This window comes from Cavia porcellus, unplaced genomic scaffold (genome assembly GCF_034190915.1).
Source record: "Cavia porcellus strain 051 isolate PalLab524CR breed Dunkin Hartley unplaced genomic scaffold, mCavPor4.1 scaffold_12, whole genome shotgun sequence".
Classification (NCBI taxonomy): Eukaryota; Metazoa; Chordata; class Mammalia; order Rodentia; family Caviidae; genus Cavia; species Cavia porcellus.
In genome coordinates, this window is record NW_026947495.1 from 12,162,020 (window position 1) to 12,187,178 (window position 25,159).

Sequence of the window (25,159 nt, forward strand, 5' to 3'; positions counted from 1 at the left end):
CCATTCTAGATATGCTAAGACATCACAGGAGTTTAGAGATTGGTATATTTGGAGACCTAAAATACTATGTAATCCGTTTTCTGAGGTAACTATCCGTTTTAGGTTGGTTTTTACTCCTCTGTATTTCCCAGGTGTTTAGCTGTCTTCTCATGGTACACAGCATATTCCAGTGTTAGGAGAGAGAGGCCTCGCAGCACGCACAGTAAATCATGTCAAAAAGATCTTTTTAAGATGAAGTTAAAGCGCGCAGGAAGGTTTCCAATCTGTAACTTGAATCAAGTGAAAACATTAATCATTTGTCCAAAACATAAAATAGGTTATGTCTGTAGGTAAATTATTCAAAAAAGTTGTCATCGTTTTTCGCTTGTGCATGGGTTTTCTAAAATCTGGCCTGAAAATGTACACAGAAATTCATCCATTTCTGTCTCTCTTGCCTTTAACTTGTAGAACTTTTATGTTTCAGCTCTTAGTCCTTGTCAAGACTCAAAGAGGAAGGAGGGAATAATATCAGCTGGCTTTGGTTTTACCATCTTACAATTGTGAAATGTATAATTACTTCAACTACCGAAGAAGCTGAAATACAGAGGAAGTTACATGGCAGCCTGTATCCTGATCTGGGCTAACACACAAATAGTATTAGCTTTACCACCTCACAATCTGTAGTTGCATTCTGTTTTGAGTCAAGTTTTTAAACTTATGGAAATGTCAGTCTCTTAGTTTGGTAGCGAGGGAGGCAGACACTCCCTTTGGACACTGGAGAGCTGGAATGAAGGCCAACTGTCTGGACGAGAGCGGTGGACGCAGATCTGCATCCTTCTGTGTCCCCATCACAATAAATCCTGCCAAGCTGCATTTGTTTTCTATGGTTTCCTCCTAGGAGCACTTCATACAAAATAAAAATATCCTAGCTTTAATTTTAAATTTAGCTTTCATAGCAGAAACAAGTGAGAACCTCTTGTTGCAGGTCAGACTTGCTTTTTCCCCAGCTCAAAACTCAAAACACTAAACTCCTTTTCTCTTCTTCTTGCATCTATATATGAAGCTTACAGTAGCCACCAATATTTCCTTTTTTTAAAATTTTCTTTTGGGCCCAAAAAAAACCAAAAAGGATTACAAAGCCACAGGTCCTTTGCCTTTGCCTTGTGAATGGAAGTCAATGTAGATGAGGAAAAACTGAACACAACATTTGTTATATAGAAGGGAGGCCCTTTAGAGAATGTGAAATACAGATGTAAAGCCCCTATCAGGATGTTGGGTGAGGGCTTATTGAGATATTGATTCTGTGAAGAAATCAATAAGAAAGAACCTCTTTCTTCTAATTATTAATTTAGAAATGTTTTCTGCTTCACAAAGGGAATTGAGACTTTAAACCACATCTTTTTATCAAGCTTCCAACTAGGACACAAGTTTCCTTGGCTTTTCTGAGGTCTAAAGTGTAAATTTCTCTTCCCATGTTTTTCAGGTAAGAATCTAGGGATCTATCGATTTCCGTAGACACTGTTTCGAGGTTTCTTGACTGTGCATGTAATAACTCAGTCTGAGAACACTAGCTCATGGAATAAACGCTTCATCCCTGGAAATGATTTGGATAATTGAGCCAAGCCAGTGCTATTGGACTGTCTTCCTCATCAGTATTTCACAGGACTAGTCTGTGAGGGCAGGGGAATTCTGACCACTCATGTGCTAGAATGATGTGCTTCCCTCCGTGTGGCCATACTCCATATTCCGTGAATCAAGGGAATCACGGGGTGTTTCCTCACAGACAGGTAGAAAAGTACCATTTTGCTAATGTAAAGAGGTACTTTCCTTGTGAAAACAAGCAGTGAATGGGATGAGGTTGGGGATGGATCACAGGTGTACTTATCAAGGGCACTTATCCCAGCCAAATCCAGGCTCCTGTCCTCTCAGGCTCTGCCTCACTGTTAACATTTGAAGAGGTGTGATACAGGAATGGGGCATTCCAAAAAAAGACAAATGCATCAGTACTTTCAGCAGAAGCTGCATATCGACAGCCCATCCCCAATCTTACTTTACAAAACAGCCATTTCAGGCTGACTCCTAGATCATCCCAGCAGACCAGAAAATACTACCTCCTGAGGGAACCTCAGCTGCTCCTAGGTATCTCAGTAGAGTCACCAGTGAGGTTGCGACAGTGATTTCTCTGGGGAGCAACCTTTCTGGCTTTGGAAGCATTCCATCTCTCTGCTGACATCCCTTCACACCTGCTTATGAAGCTCACTTTGTAATTTTGACACAAGATGAAAGCACATCATGTTCTACTTCACAGTGCTGCTAAAGAATGTAGGCTGGCACATCACTGCAGGTCCAGAAGGAACATACCATGAAGACAGGGCAGATGTCTCCAACCAGACTTCAGCTCTAGCCAGGCTCTGTTTCACATTGGCCGTGTGACCCTGGGCCAGTTACTAACTGCTTCTACATCTTCTGTGCAATAATGTGAATGATAGTGTTACTGGGATGATGGGGTCCCAGAGGAGTTCCAACTGTACTGTCTGTATTAATATTATCTAGCTCTGAGTAATATTGTAAGTATTAAACTAATACACACATGCGCAAGCCCAAACATGCACACACACACATGTACTTGCCATGAACAGCATTTTTTAAAAAATTAGCTATTAATAGGGGCCTTTTCTTAGACTTTGGACTATTTGTGGGCTGGCAAGTTCTCTTTAACCATAACTTGAGTTCTGTTACTCACCACTGTCTACCCAGATCTGCAATCCAGGTTCTAATGCTAATCACAATTAAGCAACTGGAGTGTCCTGCTGAACACTGCCCGCCCCACAGTTCTCCTGCATTTCTCTGGATGCCTGCTCTGTCAGACAAAGGCCACTTGAGTCCACATACCCAGCTCCCTGTGCCTAAGTCAAAGGAGGTCATTTATTTTAGTAAAAAGTACGAACATATTGATTCTAAGCTACCTCTGAAGAGAGAAGAGCCTCAGGGCCTAGTAGAGGCGTGTTAAGTTTTGTGATCCTGAGGGATAATAGGATGAGGAAATATACTGAGACAATAGACATGTTCAGGCTCATTACATCCTTTCCTGGACCTGTGCTGCTGTACCATCCTTTGCCTGAGGAAATGAAACTGGGCTTTGAGCTTCTTGTGCCAGCATCGGCATATTCTAAGCATAGTCTGGGCCAAGGAGAGGTGGGGGTTACCCTTTATTCCCAGGCATGAGGAAAACTGGAAAAAAAATTGTCTCTAAAGGAAAAGGGCTAAACTCATATTTCATATTATTTCACTGGTTACGTGGTTATGCTTGCCCATGACTTCTCCTTCTTAGTGAAAGGTTCTCAGCCTGTGAGAGATCAGCAAAACCTGGATTTGAGTCATGGCTCACCTAAGTCATACAACTTATGATCTTAGACAGTTACTGACCCTCCCTGAGCACTGGTGATTTGCTGTGTAAATGGTAGTAGTGGAACAAACCGACGGCTCTCAAATTTGAGTGTAGGTCAGAAGTAGCTGGTACACTTATATTAATTTCTGATTCTATCTTCTCACAAGTCTCTGATTCAGTAGATGTCTTGAGGCACTAGAGAATTTTTAATTATAACAAGTTGTCAGGTGATACTGAGCTATCAGGTTGAGGGACATACTTGAAGAACTACCTAGTGAGTGGTCTTTTGCAGAACTGAAGGGAAAATTAAATGAGTTAATATTTAGAGATTGTTTCTTCAATCTCTGCTGCATAAAATATAACCTTTCCTTTTCCTCCATGAAATGGCAAATAAGAAAGCAGAAGTGATCTTGTTTTGATTTTGGCCCCATCACATGAGTGCAGGGAGAATACCATATTGTAACATTTCTCATTTAAGAGTGGGGAGCTCAGCTTGTGTGGGCGTTGCCCTCACTATGACTTTTCTGGCACCAAATATAAAGGCTTTCAATTTTAGAGATAGAGCTAAAACATATGCATTACCCCGCAATGTACTCTTTTTATATTATCCACTGTTTTTAACAAGCTCCCACATACCAGTGGGTTTTTAGCAGGAATCTGTCATGGGAGGTTATCCAACATAAGGCTTCTCACTTTCAGTGTTTATAGCACTCCAAATCCCAAGCCAAGAAAGTAAGAATCTTGACCAAAGAGTTCGGCAGATCCATTTCTTAGAAGAAAATGTGTTCAGAGGAAAAGAAAGGGCTATGGGTGGAACAAGCTACATGTCATAATTTATTTGGCTGTAGGAACTTGAATACACTGTTCTTTGTGTGATCCACTGTTTGGGAAAAGTAAATTGTTTAATTTTCAAGAGGATTAGAGTGAAAAATCTCCCTGGGATGCAATAGTATGGAACAGGGAGCAGAACTCCTTCCATACCCAGATTTTTCATCTTCCACGTGACCTCCAATTCTCCTTATGCAAAATCAGATGATCTTTAAAGACTTTTCCCAACAGCATCATTGCAAGAAGACGTTTAGGAAATGAGACCCACACAGACAGATCCTTTGCTGAGTACTGAGCCATATGCTATCAGTGTCTGCCAATCTTTAAAGTTTTTAGCAATACTTGATGAGAGTGGTGAGGGGAAAGATGTCACTCCCGCTATAGTAACAGCACCATCACCTATAGGTTGGGAATGCTTTTCTGTTTTGTTTTCTAGAGGGGGAGATCAAGCTGTAATGTTCTTCAGGGGCTAGAAAGGCAACTATCCTCCTTACAAAAATCACATGTTACTTTTGCTAGCAGCCGTAAATATCACATTCCCTTCCAAACAAAATCCTCTATTGCTTCCACATCTGAAAATCTGTTTTCCATTCTATTCACAAAGGCTTTGCTTGAGGTAGAAGCAGGGATGAGCTAAGAGACAGACACAATGAGAGCTTGGAAGGAAAAGGAATCTAGTAACAGCTCTCGTAGAATGGATTTTAAAGCCCCTTTGGAAAGAGGATATTGGAACAAAGTCTAAGGAACATTCTGAAGACCGCATGGGAATCTAGCCAGAAGAAGAGCTGCTTGGAACTGCAGGAGGGGCAGGTTTCATTTCCTTTCTCCACTTTGTATCACCTCTGTGGACACTTCCTTAGAGTAGTCTTTAAAGGAGCAGTTCAGGAAGTGCAGTTCTTGAGTTGAAGCATCAAGAGCACCAAACAAGGACTTAGCATTAATGCAAATTCTCAGGCTTACTCTCAGTAGTTTGTGTTCTGACAAAGCCCTTTTTGTGATTCTGGTAGAAACATTTAAATTTGCCTGCAAAAGAGCCCTTCACACTCAGATTTTGTCAATGCAGGGACTACATATGTCTCAACCTAGAAATAAGAGTCTCCTTAAATTCAATATTCTGGGTTCATCCTAGATCAGACTTTGAAACCACTGTCTTGGGAAAATCCCAAGTCCTACTATAGATGCCTGCTTTTTAAAGGTTGGTGCTTGGTTGTCTAGAAGAGCAAAGCCTACTGAACTAGAGGGAATCAAATCCCAAGTGAAGTCATGGAACAAAGATATTGGTATGGGTATCACACAGAGGGAATTACATGGTCATGATGGCACTGTTATCAGAAGAAGACTTAAGGCTTCTCTTCTCCTCAGGAAAGTCATTGAGTTGGTCAACATTTGGATTTGGGAATTAACATAGCAAATACTTGCTGAATATCAACTGCATACCAGAAATGTAACTGAGTACGCCTGCTCAGATTCTTTCCCTCTTCACCTGAAGGCAGGCTTCTAAACTTGGTATTACAAAATAGGAGCTATAGACAAAAGATCAAATAATACACATATCATATTTCAGTCTGACAATGGTGAGCAAGAACTTAAATGCTCTCTCTTGCCTCTTAAAGCTGTAGCTACCTGCACCAGGATTTGGGAATAATCTCTCCAGATGTGGCCTCTACTTCCATCTACTTTGACAGCTTATACATCAGCATCCTTATTTTTTCCTCCTGGTTTGACTTCACATCTTGGGATTCCATCACCTATTAAAAGTCTAAGTCATAATGTATTAGCTTTCTATGTTTCCCTGAGATGTTGCACCCAAGGAAGCCTTGTAGATGGTTCCATGTATTGATTTAGCATCTTTTTTAAGGATGTTGGCAAGAGAAACCTTAGATGTGGCCCATACTGTCCCACACAATATTTGTCTGGTATATTGCACTTTGAATGCTCTCCTTCTTTAACTGGAATAATACTTTGGCTCCATAAAGTTTACAGATACTACAACATATTAAATACTCTCAAAAATGTATGTGCTTAAACAGAAGACAAAATTATATGTAATATCACAGGTAAACTGACATTTCTATGTTGGAGTCTATTTGTTAGACAGTACAGAAGAGAGCCCTAACAATATTCTTGACTGCAATTTAAACTTCTTGTGAACTTGCAAAAGCTGATATACCTCTCCTGATCTCAGTTTACCTCTTTTAAAAAAGGAGAATCTTAATGATTCTACACACGGAGCTTCTACAACTCTTAGAACATCCTGTCTTACTCAAGAAGATGCAAAATTCTGTCTCACAATTCATTCAATTCCTGTCTAAGAGAAGGAATTACAGTGGGTATATAATCCATCATTCTCTGAATGAAACAATTATTCAAGGTGATTTTTCTCAGAGATGGCTGAGAATCATGTCTTTTTTTGAGTCCAAGGTAGTGAACAGATGCAGCTCATGAAGAATAAACCCTTAGGCTAGAAAGGTCATGAGACCGGTGGTCTGGCTGGTAAAAGACCGGTATATAGGCCCATTGCATCCCAGGATATCAGGAAGTACATGATCTCTGGTGGCAAAGGTCCATGCTGATCCCAATTCCCAACATTTCCCCCAACATTTCCTTAGATGTCATACTATACAGCTGCTTAAAGCCAATACTTGCCACTCGTCCAGAGCTGTGGTCTGACCAGTATTTGCCTTGTTTCTTTCAGAGGCCAGAAGATTTGGTAATTTGCCAATTATTGACATGAAATTGGTTAAAATTATTTAATCTCTTGGACATGTTTTTTACAGGTGCATTTTAAATAGCTCAAATAGGACCAAAGCCACCAGAATCATCAGCCACCAGTGAAAACGGGGCCTGTCCATCGCCCTTGATAAAGGAAATCTCTTAAGGTTTTGGGCTATTCTTTCCTCCTCCATAAACTACCTGGGATTTCCTGTATCTGACTTCTACATAATAACCAGTGCTAAAACTTAAATGTGTAAACAGTTCTAACAGAAAATCAGCTAGAAGGCCAGATTCCATTTCACATTGAAGAAGGAGGCTACAGGGGCAAAGAAGGGGTTTTTTGCTTGTTCCTACGAAGGGCATGGAAGGAGGTGGGGAGCAAAGAGAAATACCCACGCTGTTCTCATGGGTATTTCTTCTCCTAAAGAAGAAACCAGGCAAGGAAAACCACAGTGAACTCTTTTCCCATCTCTCCTCCCTGGTACCCAGCGCCTGGAAGGCAAAGACTTGCACTTACGGTAGAATCAAGTTCACATTGATTGATACATTAAAAACGAAAATCAAAACTCAGGAATCACCTGCCCATTGAATGCTTGTTCCTATCCAACAAATATTAAATGTGAATTCAATCAATAATAATTCAAGTAAAGCTTTTTGCTACAGGTTTCCTTTCTGTTAGAGAAAATGTCTGCTAAATTAAGAAAAACCATACCATTTACCCACTAACATAAAAACAATTCTATATTATACAATTAACTAAAACACAATTGCATATAACATAATTAGACAAGTCTACAATTACACAGAAGTAATGGTGCAGTGTAGATGGCAATGACTGTCATGTAATCAAAAATAATGAAAGCTTTCTTGATTAGAAATTAAGGTACCAAAGGGACCCCACTGGCAAAGGCTCTGTATTGATCCACATTTTGCAAAAGGCTGGTTGATAAAAGCAGCAACCTTCCCCTTATCATTCATAACCACTGAAGGGGTGGCTGTTTGTGATAATTTTTATTCTAAGACCATGAAACAAGCACATTTTAATGAAGCACATATTTTATCATCCACTTTTCCAGTTGGTCAAATAGAAAAAAAAAAATTAAAGCACAAGATCCAGGAAGTTGTGTGGTTTGCTGATTATCCCATGTGTAATGATATTAACAAAGAAGCCAACTGTAAAGTTCCACCAAATTCTATGGGCCTTGCTCACTGTAAACAGAGACCATGATCTGAACAACTGATCTGTGCACCATTTAGCAGAGGCACTTACTACTTTTCATACTTCTGCAATTTAGTCTCTGCCCACTTTTTTGTTCCTGAGTAGTTGGCAAAACTGACCACTTTACTCCAAATTCTCACATAAAGCCGATTCCACTAGTACCCAAGGTTCCCCCTGATTAGTCTTGATATGTTCAAGCCATGCCCTCCATCCACACTTATTTACTATTACATTGAGCTATATGGATGGAATTAAAGACACTGTGAATAGTAAGACATATCACTAATTACACACTGTTGAGAAAAAAAAAATGTTCCCAAAGAATTTATTACACATCATCATTCATAAATCCATCCCAATCAAAACTTTTAAATGCAAAAAATAGTATCTGGTATTGTCAAAATTTGTCCCTACAAACCACACTTGCTCCAATTTTATGTCTTTGCCCAACACTATGTTCTGCCAAACTCCACTCACTACCACCTTTTCCAAAGCCTTACTGTTTCCTCCTTGAAAACTGAACTCAGGATCATGTCCCCAAATTTCCTTGAGCTCATTCCCAGGGCCAAGATACTTTGCCCACAAATAAACATGCATTTCTTGTCATTTATCCCACTTTGTAATAATGGCTGATTAATTTCTTGCTGAAGTGTGAGCAGAGAAACTCTATCCCCAGCACATAGGTAAGCACTTAGATAGTGTTCATAGATTTCGTCAATGACATTTGACTGAAGCGAGCAGCAGTAAAAGAACAATGGAGATCAGTGTTAGAGAAGGCACACAGTAAATTTTTCTGGGAATTCAGAATCTGTTCTCTTTGGTTTCCTGCAGTATCTTTAAATCTAGAAACTTCCATTATAAGAAGGACCAGATCCCAGGAGAAATGGAGAGATAAAATGAGTTTGGGAAAGGTCCTTGGATTACAGAGCAAAAGAGCAGATTCTTGATAGCCACAGTCTCATCTCCTCAAGGCCAAAGAAGTCATGTGATAGCAGAGAACAGAGCCTGCAGAGTGCTGCTCTGCACAGTGTGCAGCCACGCACTGCAAAGCCTTGACTGTAGGGTTCCCAGGAGCCTGGGTGCTATGCGCTTGTGACAGGAAACCCACTGTAGAGAAGAATGAAAGGGTTTAGGCAACGAGCAATCTCTTCCTCCTTTTTGCTTTACTCTTAACTTCAAAGTAATCAGATGTTGTTTATGCATAAAATTTTAATCCTTTCACAAATTCATATTTTGATTTAATTTGCATATCCCATTTACTGCAAGTCAACATGAAGAGAGATTCAACTAATTTAAATCATTTTTCTCCGGGTCTGAAATCCTTTCAGAAATATTGTCTATTAGGCAACTCAATTAAGTCTAATGTGGCTAATGTTGGTGGATTAGAATTTTGTTTAAAGAAACTCAGTGAGGATGGGAAGGGGGTAGGAGAACAGAGGAGAAGAGACAATAATTACCTGTCTTTGATGCTACACAGATCAATGTGTAAATCACTAAAATTCCCCAGGGAACCTTGCTGAACAGAAATGAGATCCTTGGGTTGGTTATCAATAAAGATGCGCCTCATGCAGCCTTGGAAAGCCTTAATGGGATTTAAACATTGGGGATCGGTGAGATTGTCAGGGCACCCTGTGGGACAGAGAAAAAAGATGAAGAAGAATGCTGAAATGATCAGTCATTGCTTTGGCGACCTAGTGACGGAAGTCCTTGAGGTGTAATTATTCTAGTCCTTTCTCATTCACAGCCACGCACACACTTTTGCTGTAAATCCTACCATTTTCGGGAGGGGACAGAAATAGTGCAAACCAGACTACCCAGTTGCTTATTAGGAAACTACAGTGTGCGCTAAAGGGAACAGTCAGACCACTCCGCTTACCTCCTTCTTACTCTTTTCCCATCAGTAAGCTATTGGCCACGTTTTCCATGGCATCCTTAACTCATTGCAAGGAAGCAGCCTATCATGATCACTTAGGAATCTCAGCTGCCTTGAAACACACATCTAAATGTACAACTGAACTCAGAATTACACTTTCAAAGGAAATTAGTCCTTTTGCAAGAACAGCAGGGTAACTGTCTGCTTAATTGTTACCATTAATGGGTTTAGATCCCAAGAAAAATACACAGAAAGAATGTACCTGGAAGTTTGAAATAATGTGCGCAGTAAATCTGGGCTTTATGGGAACCGTGGGCTTAAACGCATATAGTTATAGATGTGTAATGAGATGAGTGAAAGATTAACACCATACCATTTTAAACAGTGCTCTTTTTTAAAGACTACATTACACTGATTTAGCATAGCTTGATAGCTACTTCCCATTAAAACAGGTATAGGGTGATGCAGGTATTTGAATGCTTCTGCTCTTTTTAAACTCCATCTCAATGGTTTTAATAGGTTCTGAGCATATGGGATGCAAGCCTGAAAACATGGCAATAACCCATAAATAATTGGGAATTATTTCAGCCATCTCTGCTAGACAGTCACTGCCGAGCTGAAGCCCAGCAGCTGGCTAAAAGCTCACAGGCACACCATAAAATGAAGAGCGATGCAACCACTTCTAATTGGAGCTATAGAGAGAATTTATGTAAGTTGACTATTATTACTAAAACCCATTTTTTATATTCCTTAAGTCTATAAGACTACATGTGGGGCATCTGTTTAAAGACCATGCAAATCATAGATGAATCTATCTCCAAAGCCAGCCACCTCCAACCTCCCCCCACCAAAGGCACTTCTTCAAATGGTGAGGGTAGTAATTTTGTCTTTGTGCCATGTCATTTGATTATTAGACCCTAATTATTCAAAAGCATTTTCACCAAAAATAAATTCATGATCATTTTTCTTGCTCTGCTACTAAAATTGTACACAAGATATAAAATTATAGTACACTTTTGGGGAAGCCCAAGATGCATGTTCCAACATTATTTTCTTCTTTTTATTTTCACTGGTGGGTCATGGAGAACTCAGGTCTGAAATTGAATCCCTATTCTACTAATTGCTACTTTCAATGCTTTGTACAAATTATTTTATAACACAAACATCCATCTTTTTATCTATTAAACAGGGATATTATTACCAAGCTTACAAAGCTTCAGCATGAGACAAGTGAAATAAGTTTCACAAGGCACAGAGTGTGTCCTCTTTCTGAAGGCACGTGTTATATCTCGGATGAAGGACAGAGCCCTGTCCTTGCCCAAAAAACAACCTCAGGGATTTTACTCCGTACTGTTCCTTCCCAGGAGACATCATCACACATCCTGCACCTGTGAAAAGTCCCTATTTCACAGCTTTAACTATATTTCATTTATAGTAGAGAAATTGTTGGTATAGTCCGGAGTTTGGAGGTAAGAGACAACAGAGTTAAAGAGTTCATGTTTACCACATGGCAGGCCCTGTGTTCTATTCAGAGAGAGAGAAATGGGGGGGGGGAGAGAGAGAGAGAGAGAGAGAGAGAACTTGAAGTGCCTAATTTTATATCTCTCCAATTTCCTAATAGAAATAGAATTGGTAACTACAGCGCAGAACCCAGGCCATGCCTTGCAATAATTGAGACCAATTTGTCCATTCCTTGCCATAGAGCAGGTGCCATTCTCTGTGTAAGTGCATGCATGTGCCTGTGTGTGTGTGTGTGTGTGTGTGTGTGTGTGTGTGTGCATGTATGTGTGTGGTACTGGGGATGGATCCAGCAGCCTTGCCTATGCTGGTCTGGCTTGTTATCACTGAGTGGAACTTACACCTCTCATTCTGGATAATGAAATCTTGCTCTCCCTGAACTCTGCCAGCAGTTCCTAGAGTGAACTTACTCTCTCACATTTCAGGAAGGAATTCCAGGGATAATACAGCAGGCTTAGCTAGGCATTTGGATCGACTTCCCTTCACAGAAGGTTTCTACAATATAAACTGAGGCTGTTTTTCTAATAAAATAAATAGATTGTAAAACTAAATTTTATATATGTGTGTGTATATATATATATATATATATATACATATATGCCTATATAAAGATGCATTAGAAATCTAACATATCCTCATCAATTTACCCTTGTGATTTTATCATTAATGTTTTCCAGGATTCACCAGGCATCAGAATCAGGGTGTAAGTGAAGTTTCCTTCTCCACGTGAAACTTCCTGGCTACTGCCCATATCCTGCTGTTGCATTCCAGAGGGCACAGGTGACCTCAGAGAGGTGGGAATGTGAAGACCAGGGCTCAGAGCAGAAGGTGTCCGTGGAGTGACTGAGCCAGCTGTGTAGTCTGTTGGTGCCTCTCATCTGATTCTTCCCATCGTGGGCACTTCACATCCTTAATTCACTTTCTCTCATTTTTCAGCTGAGTTTCTCATTTCCAACGTGATCACAGACCTTGGCACTGCTACAAATGTCCTTTGGACTTGTTATATAACACCAGCTCTTACAGCTGAAATATTCTTCCTCAGCAGTGGCCTAGATAATTTATATTTGCACAGCTGTGAGTGATTTTGCCTCCCACTATTTTGGGCTTGAGTGTGTGTGTTGGGAGAACTGTCTAATTGACAAAGCAGGAATCATTCTGGTGAAGTAACTGGCCACTACACCCCCTCCCAACTTTACTTTCACTTTTCCAGACTGAAGAATTTACCTCCAAAATAGTAGTTACTTCCAGAATAAATCTGCACCGAGGTGGTGTCTTGAGCTGGTGATGCTGCCTCATTATCCAGAGTGAGAGTGATGCGGTTCCTCCTGGCATTGATGCTAACCGAGTGCCACAAGCCATCATTCAAGCTGCTGCCTGCAAAAGAAACAGGAAGGGCAAGCGTGGGGATGATTGATTGGGGAGTTTGGGGGGGGGCTGGTTTCCCAGCCTCTGTGGTCAGTGTCATGCTGAGACCAGATTTCTGTCTCTCTTTGCACAAACCCAGACCCCGAGCTGCCTCAGGAGAGTCCGTGTCCTCCTTTTCCTCCTATTTAATTCAATTTTCCTCTTTGTCCTTCTTTGTTTCCTTAAGTGACTAAGCCATTTTCTTTACAAAAATCAAAAGTGCAAAACACAAATATATATATATATATATATATATATATATATATATATATTTCAGCCAAAGACAAGTCATATGGTTGATCTGTTGTTGTATAACTACAGAGGAAAAAGGGAAATAAAAGAAGAAAATGGCAAAATGGAAGTAGCATTTGGATGATGGAATTACAGTCATTCTTAGTTTTTTGGGCTTTTATACAAGCCACTTATTACTCATTTTTAAAACAAGATCTTTTTATTTTGAGTGGCATATAGGATCAAACCTTGGGCCTCACACATGGAAAGTAAACGCTCAACCACTACGTTACATTCCAGCCTCATTTTTTAAAAGTGGATGAAGAAAGTTCAACTCCTACAACATGCGAGGCAGACTCTTGCGCTCACTGAGAATGCAGACTGGCTCAATTCCAATTTCTTTCCATAACTAATTACCCACAGTATGACATGTTACTAATCTTCACAAAACTCTAACTCAGCATCTGTAAATACTACCACACCTACTGTGTATCAGAGGGCATCTGGAGTGAACTGCTAGAGCACTGTGAAGGCTGAGAGGCTGCTTATTTAATTAAACTTCTTTTCTTTTCTTTTTTGTACCTTTGTCCCACAGTATCTTTTTTCAAACAGCACACTACCTGCTGATCTATCTGATTGGGAAAACCACATTGAGAACTAATTTTGACTGCTTCTTTTGAAACTGTTTTTTCTGTCATGTGCTGTTGGTATGAAGTGCTGGCTGGAAGGAAGCAAGTTTATTAACTGATCTGGACACAAAGCCGCTTCTGTAACAATAGCAGAGACAATCTTTTGCTGTGCATTTCTATCTGTCCAGTTGCTCTCCTCATTGCTTTAGTTATCTCACCTAATAGAGGGGGGCATTGACTGGTAAGGGTTATACAGGAGGGAATGCAGAAGAGGTCAGGTCAGTCAGAAACAAGCACTCATGCCGACTAACTCAGATGCACAGAACAGGAGGAGCCAAATGGTGCCTGGAAAGGATGAGCATGGATATTAACATGCAGTCCCCATCCGGGGGAGCACATAGTTAAATAGATGAGATCCATGTAAAAAGGATTAAAATACCATCCTTTGATGTCAGGTTAGTGTGACAGAGAAGCAAGCCAATAATAAAGATAAGAATAATCATCACTAAAAACAATAATTGTGACTACAGGTAGAACAGTAATCTATGAATAGAAATGAAAGAAATCTAGCTCCCTTGAGGAACCCAAGAATGTTTCACAGAGGTGATGTCCAGAGAGGGGAAGTTCTGAAAATGAACCAGAGTTTGTAACTCACAGAGTAAGAGAAAGGAGGCAGAGATGCTGTCTAGAGAAATGATAGCACAAAGAACAAGCAAGGAGATGGGAAGACAGACCAGTAGGCACCCAGGACCCTCACTTGTAAGGTCACAGGGGGTTTCAAAAACCCTTGACAAATGATTCTAGAGAGTACTTCTAGCAAAATAGTTCCATCAGAATTTCTGGGGAGAGGACCTGTGCAATCTGCACTGTTTTCTGAAGCTCCTTGGGTGATTCCAATGTGTATCCAGGGACCAAAAACACTATTAGAACTTGGGGGTCTGTGAGGGAGTCTTTAGCATGAGAATGACCACATGGGAAGTGCATGTTCAAGGGCCACTCTCTGCCAGGCAGATGATAGGAGTGGGGAGTGCTCACCGCTGGTGGCAGAGCTGATGTGGGGGTCAGACACAGATTAAGAGCTGTTTCAGGAAGTGAAAGAAGCCAGCTTTAGTAAAGTCCATGGGAGCCACACCTGAGAAGTCTGGCAAGACAGGAGTATTAACCATCAGAGCAGAGGCCTCCAGGCTGAGAGTGGAAGGTGCAGAGCTTGTGGCCTTGAATTCTCAGCTGCCTGCAAAAGCTGCGCAGGAAGGTGGGGGGCATCAGGCAGGGGCAGCTGCATTTGCACCAGATCACCTGTGCCCCATATGCTCAGAGCAGCCCAGTTGCAGAGTCTGCCTACATTTTCAGCCAGTTAACTTATAGCTCTCTACTGCCCTGAACATCTGCTTGGAGTGGAGTGGAGACCCCACAAGCTGCTCAGCCTGGTGGCCTCATGGTCCTCCAAAGGCAGCTGTATGAGGAAGGGGCCAAGATTTGGGTCTGTTAATGAGGTAGAGCCTCTGCCAGGTGTTTCTTAACAATGAATATTTGACTATTCATTGAGGGCACAGCCCACTATAGGTTTGTCTCTCTTTTTTTACTGGCTTTTATTAGCATAATTATTTGAATATATCTGCATAAAGCATAAAATTGCACTTTCAGATAAGTGGTACACTGTTTGGCCTGGAAGGGAGGGAATGATTTCATATACAGGGTCTAAGGGATCCCCAAGGGACAAGTGCCCTTCTGAGATAGGAGACAGTACGAAAAAAAAAGTTGCAAGAAGTGTTCCGTTATTGGCAGTCCAGCATCTAGTCACTCACTGGTGAAACTGCCTGAGAGAAGACATCTACCCAGTGAAATTAAAAGAGCAGTAGCATTAATTTATGAGTTGTTTCTGGTCCTGTTTCCTTCTTTTTATAAAGCATTACTTATTAAGAGCTTCTTAATTGAGTCTTTTTATCCTTTGTGTTTTGTTTTGGGGCGGTTTGGTTTTTGCTTTGGTCTGTTTCGTCTGTTTTCCCTTTTAATTGGTGCTTTTCCTCCATGGTGCCTCTTCCCTATAACCGGAGGCTGAGTGAAAACCTCAGCTCTTTGGGGAAGTGGGTGGTATTAAAACAACAATTTTACATGCAGGAATCACCAGGGATTGTTTTGAAAGTACAGTTACTTGAGCCCCACATGAGGCTCAGTCAGATGTCTAGTGCTGGCCCCAGACTTTGGAAGCTTCCAAGATTCCCTAGAGATTCAAGAGTGTAACTTGATGAACACCTCTCCATTAAAGATAGTACAAGAGAAAGGGAACCAGCTAGAAAAGAAACATGATTAGTGCAGAGGAGCTGAATCTGGAATTGATTCCAGGGCAAGGGAAATGGTCTTTTCCCTTTTAAAACTCATCCTTTTCTACTTGGGAATTCTTTTTCATTTCATTTTGTTAATGGACCCAAAATTATACACCTAGAGATTCTCCAACCCTTGATTATTAAGAATACTCACTAAAAAGTACAGGTTAAAGTGCTATTCATTATTCACAAATTAGGGAGAATAAATTTTATCAGGCTGCTTTCCTTCCAAATCTCCTCAATATAAAAAGCATTGAAAAATAGAATATTTTAGTGAGGAAACTAGGAAAGGAGTATGTCAGAGGTCATGTGCAGATGGTGAATAAACACATCTGGGTTTAGGGCTCACTGGGTCACTAAGCCCCTACACAATCTGAAATGTGAAGCATAAACAACAATTTGGTTTGGTTTCCGGAAGAAATCTCAATGGTAATAAACATAGATGTCTGGAGTTTAAAGGGATGTCTGTCTCCATTTTCCAGAATGGCAAAGAATAAAGGCAGATTACACTTCTTTGGCTTTAGAACACAATGACCCCTAAAATAGCATCTTGCTATGGTGAATTCTTTGGACCCTGGAGGATCCCTGAAGAAGGGTTCCCTGAATGTCTTCTGCCCTCCAATCCTAGAAATCAGAACTCCTCTTCCTTCAGGAGGATCAAAGAATTGAGAACACTTTCTCCCAAAAAAAAAGCCAAAAAAAGTACAAAAATTGCTTTCTCCTTCATGCTTTGCAGATCCTCCATGCAGTGGGTCCTGACCAAAACCTGGGACAATAGAAACTCCATACAGAGCATAAAAAGATCTGAGTACACAGATATCCCCTCCTTCAGCCTGCTGTCAGTAGGTCACACAAGGGCAGCAGGCATTGGTCCAATCATATTTCTATATCCCTGTCCATTCTTCATTCAACTTAAGCATAAAAGTAATTTTCCCCCAGGCCTGTGGGTCTTCACATCTAAAAGCCCCAAGTCACCTCCAAATTAGATTTAATAAATTCGCCATGCTTTTTTCTGGTTCTTCTTCTTCCTGTACAAGGATGACAGTGATCACACTTGTGATGAGTAGGGAGAGCGATGGTATTTCATGTCCCAACTTAATGTTAGTGATGTGAAGGAAAACAGGCCATTTCATACTCTGCACAGTGAGCAGACGTTTGTGCATTCTCTCTCAGTTACAAAAAAGCCTTATAAATGTCATACTGCATTTTTCATGATATTTTGTTCTAGAGAATTAATCCGAAAATAACAAAAGCTGAGACCAAGACATATGGTAAGGATACTTCTTGGTACCATTATTGATGGTAAGCAAGATTTAAAACAGTCAGTATTTCCAGCAATAGCAATATAGTGTAATAAATGTTCTACGTTCCTGGTATGAGATATAATACATTCATGAAAAAGAATAATATCCAAGAATGCTTCTGACATCCTATAATGGAAGTGTCTAGCTAATCAGTGTATGCTGTGGGCTTTCCAAACAGAAAGTAATAACGTGGCACAGAATGATAGGATCATACATTATTTTTGTGTATTTTCTAGCGAATACTGAAATTTTTGAAGCTGCTAGAAAGAAAATCTAAATGTTTTGTAATCACTAAAATGAAAGAAAATTAAGGAATTATTTCAATTGACGTGAAATACAGGACGAGGTGTCCTTTCTCACTTTTGCCCTGGCTCTTTCTCCCAAATCCGTCCTTCAGCAGAAGGCTTTACTGTAACAGGCTTCCCACAGCAAGCCAGATAGGAGGCCCTGGGCTAAGTGAGAAATCAAGGCTTGAAAGGTTTTACTCAGGAAGAAGAGGGTACAAGGAAGAACAGTTTTCATCCTTGACAATGAATGCTTGAAACACAGCACACTGTAAAAATCGCTAATAATACACAGTAAACAGTTTCAATCGTCTATGATGTATCAGGAACTTTAACTCTGTGATTTCTAGTCATCATCACAATCTCTGAGGAAAGCTTGTTGTCTTAAATGTAGAGGTTAACTCAGAAGGGTGGAGAGCCTGTCCAAGGTCACACAGTAATTGAGAGGGGAGGTGTCCAGCATCCTGCCAAAGTTATTTCTGCCCGCAGACTGCCAAAGCTGGCCCCGCCTGCTAGAATCACTGTCACACATGAAAATCTCTGCACAGCTATTTTCTGCTGATTTGACTTTATATTTCTCTTTATTTCCTAAGAGTTTTATTAAAATATATGCCATATATCTCATCTACTTAGCATGCACAAATTAATGGTTTTTGATATATTCTGGTCTATAACAATCACAACAACCAATTTTAAAATATTTTTCCATCCTTAAAATCTACCACCATCTGTTTCCATTTCTCCAACCCCTTTCTACTCAACCACTCTTTTATTTACAGCTTCTATGAGTTCTCTTGGTCATAAGTAAACAATATGTTCCATCATGTGACTCTCTGTAGCATAGTATTTTAAGATTCATCCATGTGGCATTAACCAGTCAATTTTTATGGCTGAACAAGATCCCGTGGAATGGATATATCACATTTTCTTTGTCCATTCACTACTGCTAGACTTTTGGGTGGCTTTCATGTTGGCCTATTGAGAATAATACTGTTATCCTCATCTGCACACTTACATCAATGTAGACATGGGTTCTCACTTCTCTTCAGTCTAGGAGTTGAACTACTGGGTCATGTGATAATTCTATTTGTGATCCTTGGGGAAACTGTCATGCCTTCTCCGAAGTGGATACACCAATTTCCAGTCCCAGTACACAACTTTGATTTTAATAATCAAACTGCAAACTTTGGTCTTGTCATCTGTTGATTATGTAGCTTTTGAAAAGAATTAAAGTAAGATTATAGTTTTTATTTCTCAAGATACAAAGCAAGATTGGCCTTAGAATTTTAGATGATTATTATTTTGCTTTTTAACGATTCAACATAAAGGTAGTTAGAGAAAATCTAGTATGTCTTTAAAAGTAATTTGTAGTGTGTTAAGAAACATTTTCAGCAATTTTGCAGTAAGATTTTCATGAAACTGAGACTCAAAGAAATTAAGGGATACATGGGAGCCTACTTCATTTTTAGCAGAAGCTAAGTTTGAAGGTGAAAGAGGGTTTCTGTGAACTGGTGCTGGCTATTTCTGAATCACTAATTCTTCCTTGGGATGGGGCCCACCAGTACTCCTCCTGTGTGAATACCAATCACCCTAGACACCAGGCACAGTCCCCAACTTGGGGACACAAGACTGTCTCCAGATGCTCCAGTGAGCCCATGAGGAGGACTAGGCCATGGGGAGTGGGTGAGTGGAGGCAGTAAATCTTCCTCCCCAGAGGAGCTCTACCAGGTTCAAGGAGTTCTTCAGCATGCTGAGCTGTGACCTGTGTTCTTGCATTGACTCACTGCCTCCTCTCATTTTGTGGTCAAATTGTTAACAAACAGATGTTTGTACTTCAATTTTCACCTTGTTTTAGGAGCTCTCTCTATTTTTTGAAGAAAAAAAAAAAAAAGCAGTAGCATAATCTGTGCTGCAACATGTCAGTGGCCCTCTGCATTCAAATGGCTGACCCAGGCCTAAGTCTCCCATGCCTCAAGGAGAGACCCTTCCACTACACAAATGGGCCAGGAGACACGGCCTGAAGGGTTTGTTTATGAGCTTGGAAATACCCCATTACAGATTTCCACAATGCCTTCACACACCTGTTACTCCTAGCTCAAGGCCCCGCCACTTATATTTTCTAGAAATTTAGACAATTTCTCAATCTCTTTAAATTTGTTTTCTCATCTGTGAAAACAAAACAATTGAGTGCCTTGAATTAGAAGTTTCAGATTTAGCATCCTCAGAAAACCCAATTCAGTTTGTTTTCCCACATCCTGCCATATTTGCCTTTACTTAATCACGTAAAAGGAGTTGCAACTTTTGTGAGAACAAAAAGAGAGATTATAAATAATTGAATAAAGCAATCGTAAAATGTCAATCACATTGTAAAAGGGCATACTGCAATTACTAAAAACATTATGCTACAGTTTAGCACCTGAGCTAGAGTTTTCATGGATACAATTTTCCCACAGATTATCAAATTGTATTAATCATCTCTGATAAAGGTCGACTGAATTCACACATTCCATCAAATGGCCGCTTTTGCTTTTACCCTAGTCCTTACAGTATAGCCGGGGCCCCTCTGATAAGGGAATGTGTGCAGGGCATTCCCAGGAGAAAGAAAACATCACGGCACTGTATCTAGACAAGCATGTGGAGTTCTAGTGCAACTCTGTGATGTAGATTGCACATGATTGGGGCGTCACTTGTTACCATTTAAGGGAGACAAAGACACAGAAATTGTGTAAGAGGCAAAATTCTGCCATGAGGGCTCAGCATTTTGGCCATTAGACCACTGAGCTGGTGCCAGCAGAAATAAAGCTGCTTCCTAGGAAGATTAGCCTCACTCCCTGGGTCTCTGTGTGAGAATCCTGCTGCAACTGCACAGCAGATACCTGCTTTCCCTGGCTTTCTGTCCCTTTCTTGAACACAGCACTTTGCTAGACTCAAATTTCTAAAATGCAACATTAAGGACCACACAGGAAATATGCCTACAGATGACTGTGGAAGTCAGAGGATGAAACTCACAAAGTTTATTTGGACGGGCTATTCCTTCTACACTCAAGTCACTATCTGTCCTTTCCATCTTATTTTCCAGTATGCCAGTGCATGTCCTCTACTCCATCCAGAGCAGTGTACTCACTGTGCTCCAAGCAAACAGTGCGACTCATCAAGGTTTTCAATCCCCCCGACTAGGCTCAGAGGTATAGCTCAGCGGCATAGCCCCTGCCTCACAAGTGCAAGCTCATGACTGCAATTCTGATACCAAAAGGAAAAAAAAAAATCTACCATTCAGTCTCATCCTGCTCCATCTATACTTGGCCCTTTTTGCTCCACTAATATCCACAGCCATCTCCTGCCATCCAAGGTTTGACTTTTGGCTTAATGTGTCCTCTCCTAAATTGTATGGACAAAGAGCCTATAGTTCTTGATTTTCTATCAACATCACTTAGCATAAGGCAGAGCATGTTAAAAGGACTCATTGATTGATTGATTGACTGAGTCAGTGCATAATTTGGTAAATCAGGAACAGGCTTTCTTTGACTAGACTGGTACACAGCACTTTCTCTTTTTAATATTCTGTAACAGCCACTGTCTGATCTATTCATTTAGAGCATATTATTTACTATCTTGTAGTAACAATTAAGAATTTGTCTATGTGAGTCTCCTCTTCCCAGTGGGATGATGAGTTCCTGGGGGTCAGATCCTGAATCATGTTTTGACATCTTTCTCAGAACCAACAGGGCAGCATCCTGCCATCTCTAAATGCTCATTGGTTGACCAAGCGTCAGACCAGCCAATACCCACTGCCTAGTGGCAGCCCCGAGACCCTGTTAGGTGCATGACCCATAAATCATAGGCAAAGTCTTCCCTTACATTTAAAGCCTGAATCACATTTCAAGGCAACCTCGGTCCCAGAAACTCCTGATCATTGTGTAAGAGGGAGGTCACCTGGATTTGCCATCCATGCTGACACACACATTCACTGTAGACCATTTAAGTGTTTTATTCTAGTGTAGTCACAGACCGACAGCTGCTTCTCCAGGCTAAGAATTAAGTTGAACTCCAGGGACATGTTTCCTTATCCCCTTCCTGAGGCAGCACAAATCCTGATGCCATCAAAATCCTGTTTCTTCTTTTGCTTTTCCTCCTTGTCCTCTCTGCCAGAGGCATCCTAAGTCCCTGTGGAGTCTCACACATGGTCTTCTCTCCCTGTTTCATTTCTCTGCATGTAACATTCTTTCCCTCTTTGTTTGGTCAGATCCTGTTCATTCTACATAACAAAGCTCTGCCATCCCACCACAAGCATCCTTCTGCTCTCACTTGTCTTGGTGCCTCTTGTCTGTGCGCCCTGCCTCACAGAAATACCAGCACTGTGTACAGCCCCTTCCAGCAGTGCCTACGGGCTACGGTAAGCAGTGTCTCCATCTGAGCCTGGATCACAGCACCAGCCCAAAGCATACATTTCAAAAGCTTCCAGAATTAAAGGGAAGCCAAGCACTTTTTATGAGATAATTGTCAATGTGGAAATGATGACATTGAAAGGGAAGTGATACCTGGTCTAGATAATAGGTTACTCTGCTAAAGGAATAAAAATCAAGCTCCTTCAGTTCTTCTTTCTAGCACAAAATAATCAAGAGTGAGTTAAGAAATAAAATGTTCCATTGTCATTATGTCATCCAGGCCTGAGGAAGCTGCAGATGCTCGAGAGATCACTACTTTAATAAACACTTCCAAAATTTGCTTGATATCTTGAGGCTCGGGCAATTTCATTTCAGCTGCACATAAAACAGAATGTTTCCCATATTTCTATCTTCTGAAACTCGAACCCTGCACTCAAACAGACAGCTTGGTGTGACAGTCAGAAATGCATGGACATCTATTTACTTGCCCTTGCTAATGAGGTCTTCTCATCAACATTATCTTAGCTAAAATACAGTCCTTAATGACGAGCTAATTGAAGCAGAAGATGAGGTTCACAGACTCGTCATGTTTGCTTCATGTGCAGATGGTTGCTAGCTACAAATGACTGATACGAAAAAGGGCAATATTTGAAGAACAGTTCTTAATTGTGGGGCTAGAGCCTGCAACCATCTGGCAGCCAGGATTCATTGGGGTTAGGAATTCTACCCTGCATGATAAGGCACTCTGGACCATTTTTCCACCTCTCTGAGGTCCGCTGGCCTCTATTTAATTAATAATTCTCCTAAGCACATCTCATTCTGGGGTTTGTGGTATATAATTGTTCTCACTCTCACATTTGTTAAAAAATCACTACTAACTCTTTTTCATTGTTGAGATTATCCTCCTCAGAAATATTTGGGACATCAACTCCCTAGTTTATTTATTCAGACACTTTGCTCACACTTGCCAAATAGTTATCAATGACCAATGGTAAGGAAGGTATTAGTCCTTGGACAAATAAAGATGGGTCAGGCAGATGGAGCTCTGGTTCTCACGCTGTTTACATTCTTGAGAGAGACAGACACTGTGCAACCATTTCTGTGCACACATAATTAACATACAAGCTGAACTGTGTTCCTGCAAAATCCATATGCTGATTCTTAACATACTATACCTAAAATGTGGCTGCACATAGAGATAGGATACTGGAAAAGCTATTGAAGTAAAATGAGAGTCATTACACCTAGCATCCTTATGAGAAGAGGATACTGGAATAAAGACTTCCACCAAAGGAAGAGCATGGGAGGGACACAGCAGGGAGAGGACCAAGCACAAGCCAAGAGACAGGCCTTGGAAGAAAGCAGCTCTGTCAACACCATCTAGCCTACAGAACTGAGAGAAAGAACTTTTGTTATAAAAAAACCATGTCTTCTTTGGTATTTTCTTATGATAACCTTAGTAAACTAATACATGCAAATTATAGAAAAAACTAAAAGGCCAGAAAAGACATGCTTTGGAAAGATTTTTTGGGAAAGTAGGGATTGAGAAGAAACCTAAAAGATAAATAAGGAGGTACAGACCGTAACTAGAGGGTGACTTATTTAATTTAAAGAGAGTCAACATTAAATGATCATCATATAAGCAGTTATGACTGCTGGTCCACAGTTATGACACTAGAATACCAAATCTTGAGCAACACAAAGAGTCAAAGAGGCACAACAATCTAGTAAGACTAGGAAAGCAATTATCAATCAACTGGATAACTTAATTGGAAGTTTTGGAAAGCTTTCTCTTCAAGTAAAAAGAGAGACTATGGAATCCTGAAAAATTATCAGTTTAGATCACGTGATAAACTCCTAGGAATGAAACGCTTTGGGCTGAGGTATCTCTCCAATGCACTATTTGTCTCAACTAAAATAAATAAATAAAACCTTTTCAGTGACACCCGGTTGATTTGTGACTTTTTGCTAGACATGGTTCATTTTGTACAGAAATTCTTTTCCGACCCAGTGATTGCTTTTTGTCACTGTCTTTTCAACTTATCAGTCAATAGTTCCCAAATGTCAGGTTGAAATCTGAGTCTGGAGTGTTTTTCTCCTTTCTTATGTATTTCAATATCATTGAAAAATGATATTGAATATGTATTCAATATCACAGTTACACTGAGACCATGTCTTTTAGGCACAGACTCACTTTTTAATCCTGAAAATTCTGTCTGTGTTTGGTACCTCTAATAATTTCAGCGAAGTAAACAGTACACTTGGGCAATTTGAAGTTCAGATTCCAATAATAAATTAAAAGGGGTCTCTCCGTCTTTTGAGACTTGCTATTGTGTTTTTTTTTCCTAAAATGACATAAACATACATAAACCCTCATTTATGGGATATTTTGTCTCCTCTCCACTCATCCTTATCACGTCCTTGACTTGTTTTGTATCTTTGGTACCTTCAACTTTTCCACTGTTGACAGAGTTTGAAGAACCTATTTATTCTGATACCTCCTCTCTTCCCATGTGGACTCACAGTAATGTATGTGCACGTATGTGTGTGCACGTGCACGTGCACGCACACGCACACGCACACACACACACACAGTGTTCAAGTGTGATAACAAGAAGGTTACATAAAATCACTGTGAAGCATATGCATGACATTTATGGGACACACAAGCATTTCAGTTACAAAAATAATAGCATCAAGGGTTCCTTTTACATTTGTTATCCCACTGCATTAGTCAGATTTTCATTGCTGGGACAAAATACTTGACAGTCACAACTTACAGAAGATAAGATTTATTTTGGCTTATGGTTTTGGAATTTTAGTTCATGGTTGTCTAGTTCCAAGCTAGCATAATGGGAGAAACATCATGAGAGAGGGGCATGGCAGAGGAATTATTCATCTCTTGGCAACTAGGAAATGGAGGAAAAAGCCCAAGAAGAGAAATATATTTCAAAGGGATGTTAACACTGACCTCAGCTAATGAGATCCCACCCTCTAACCGCCCTCACTGCATGTGTCTTTACAAGATAAATTGTATTTAACCCATAACATCCATAAAGATGTATCAGAAATTTATCA

General features: G+C 40.4%; 1 protein-coding gene across 3 annotated transcripts in view; it reads right to left on the minus strand.

Moving 5' to 3' along the window:
• Positions 1-25,159, minus strand: part of Cntnap5 (contactin associated protein family member 5) — a 779,115-nt gene that overhangs the window by 338,649 nt on the left and 415,307 nt on the right. For all 3 annotated transcript variants that reach the window (XM_063258867.1, XM_063258866.1, XM_063258868.1), the window contains 2 exons: positions 12,745-12,894; positions 9,587-9,758 (listed from right to left, as the gene is read on the minus strand). In XM_063258867.1, the coding sequence (XP_063114937.1) occupies positions 9,587-9,758; positions 12,745-12,894 (322 nt within the window). The remainder of the gene's footprint in view (positions 1-9,586; positions 9,759-12,744; positions 12,895-25,159) is intronic.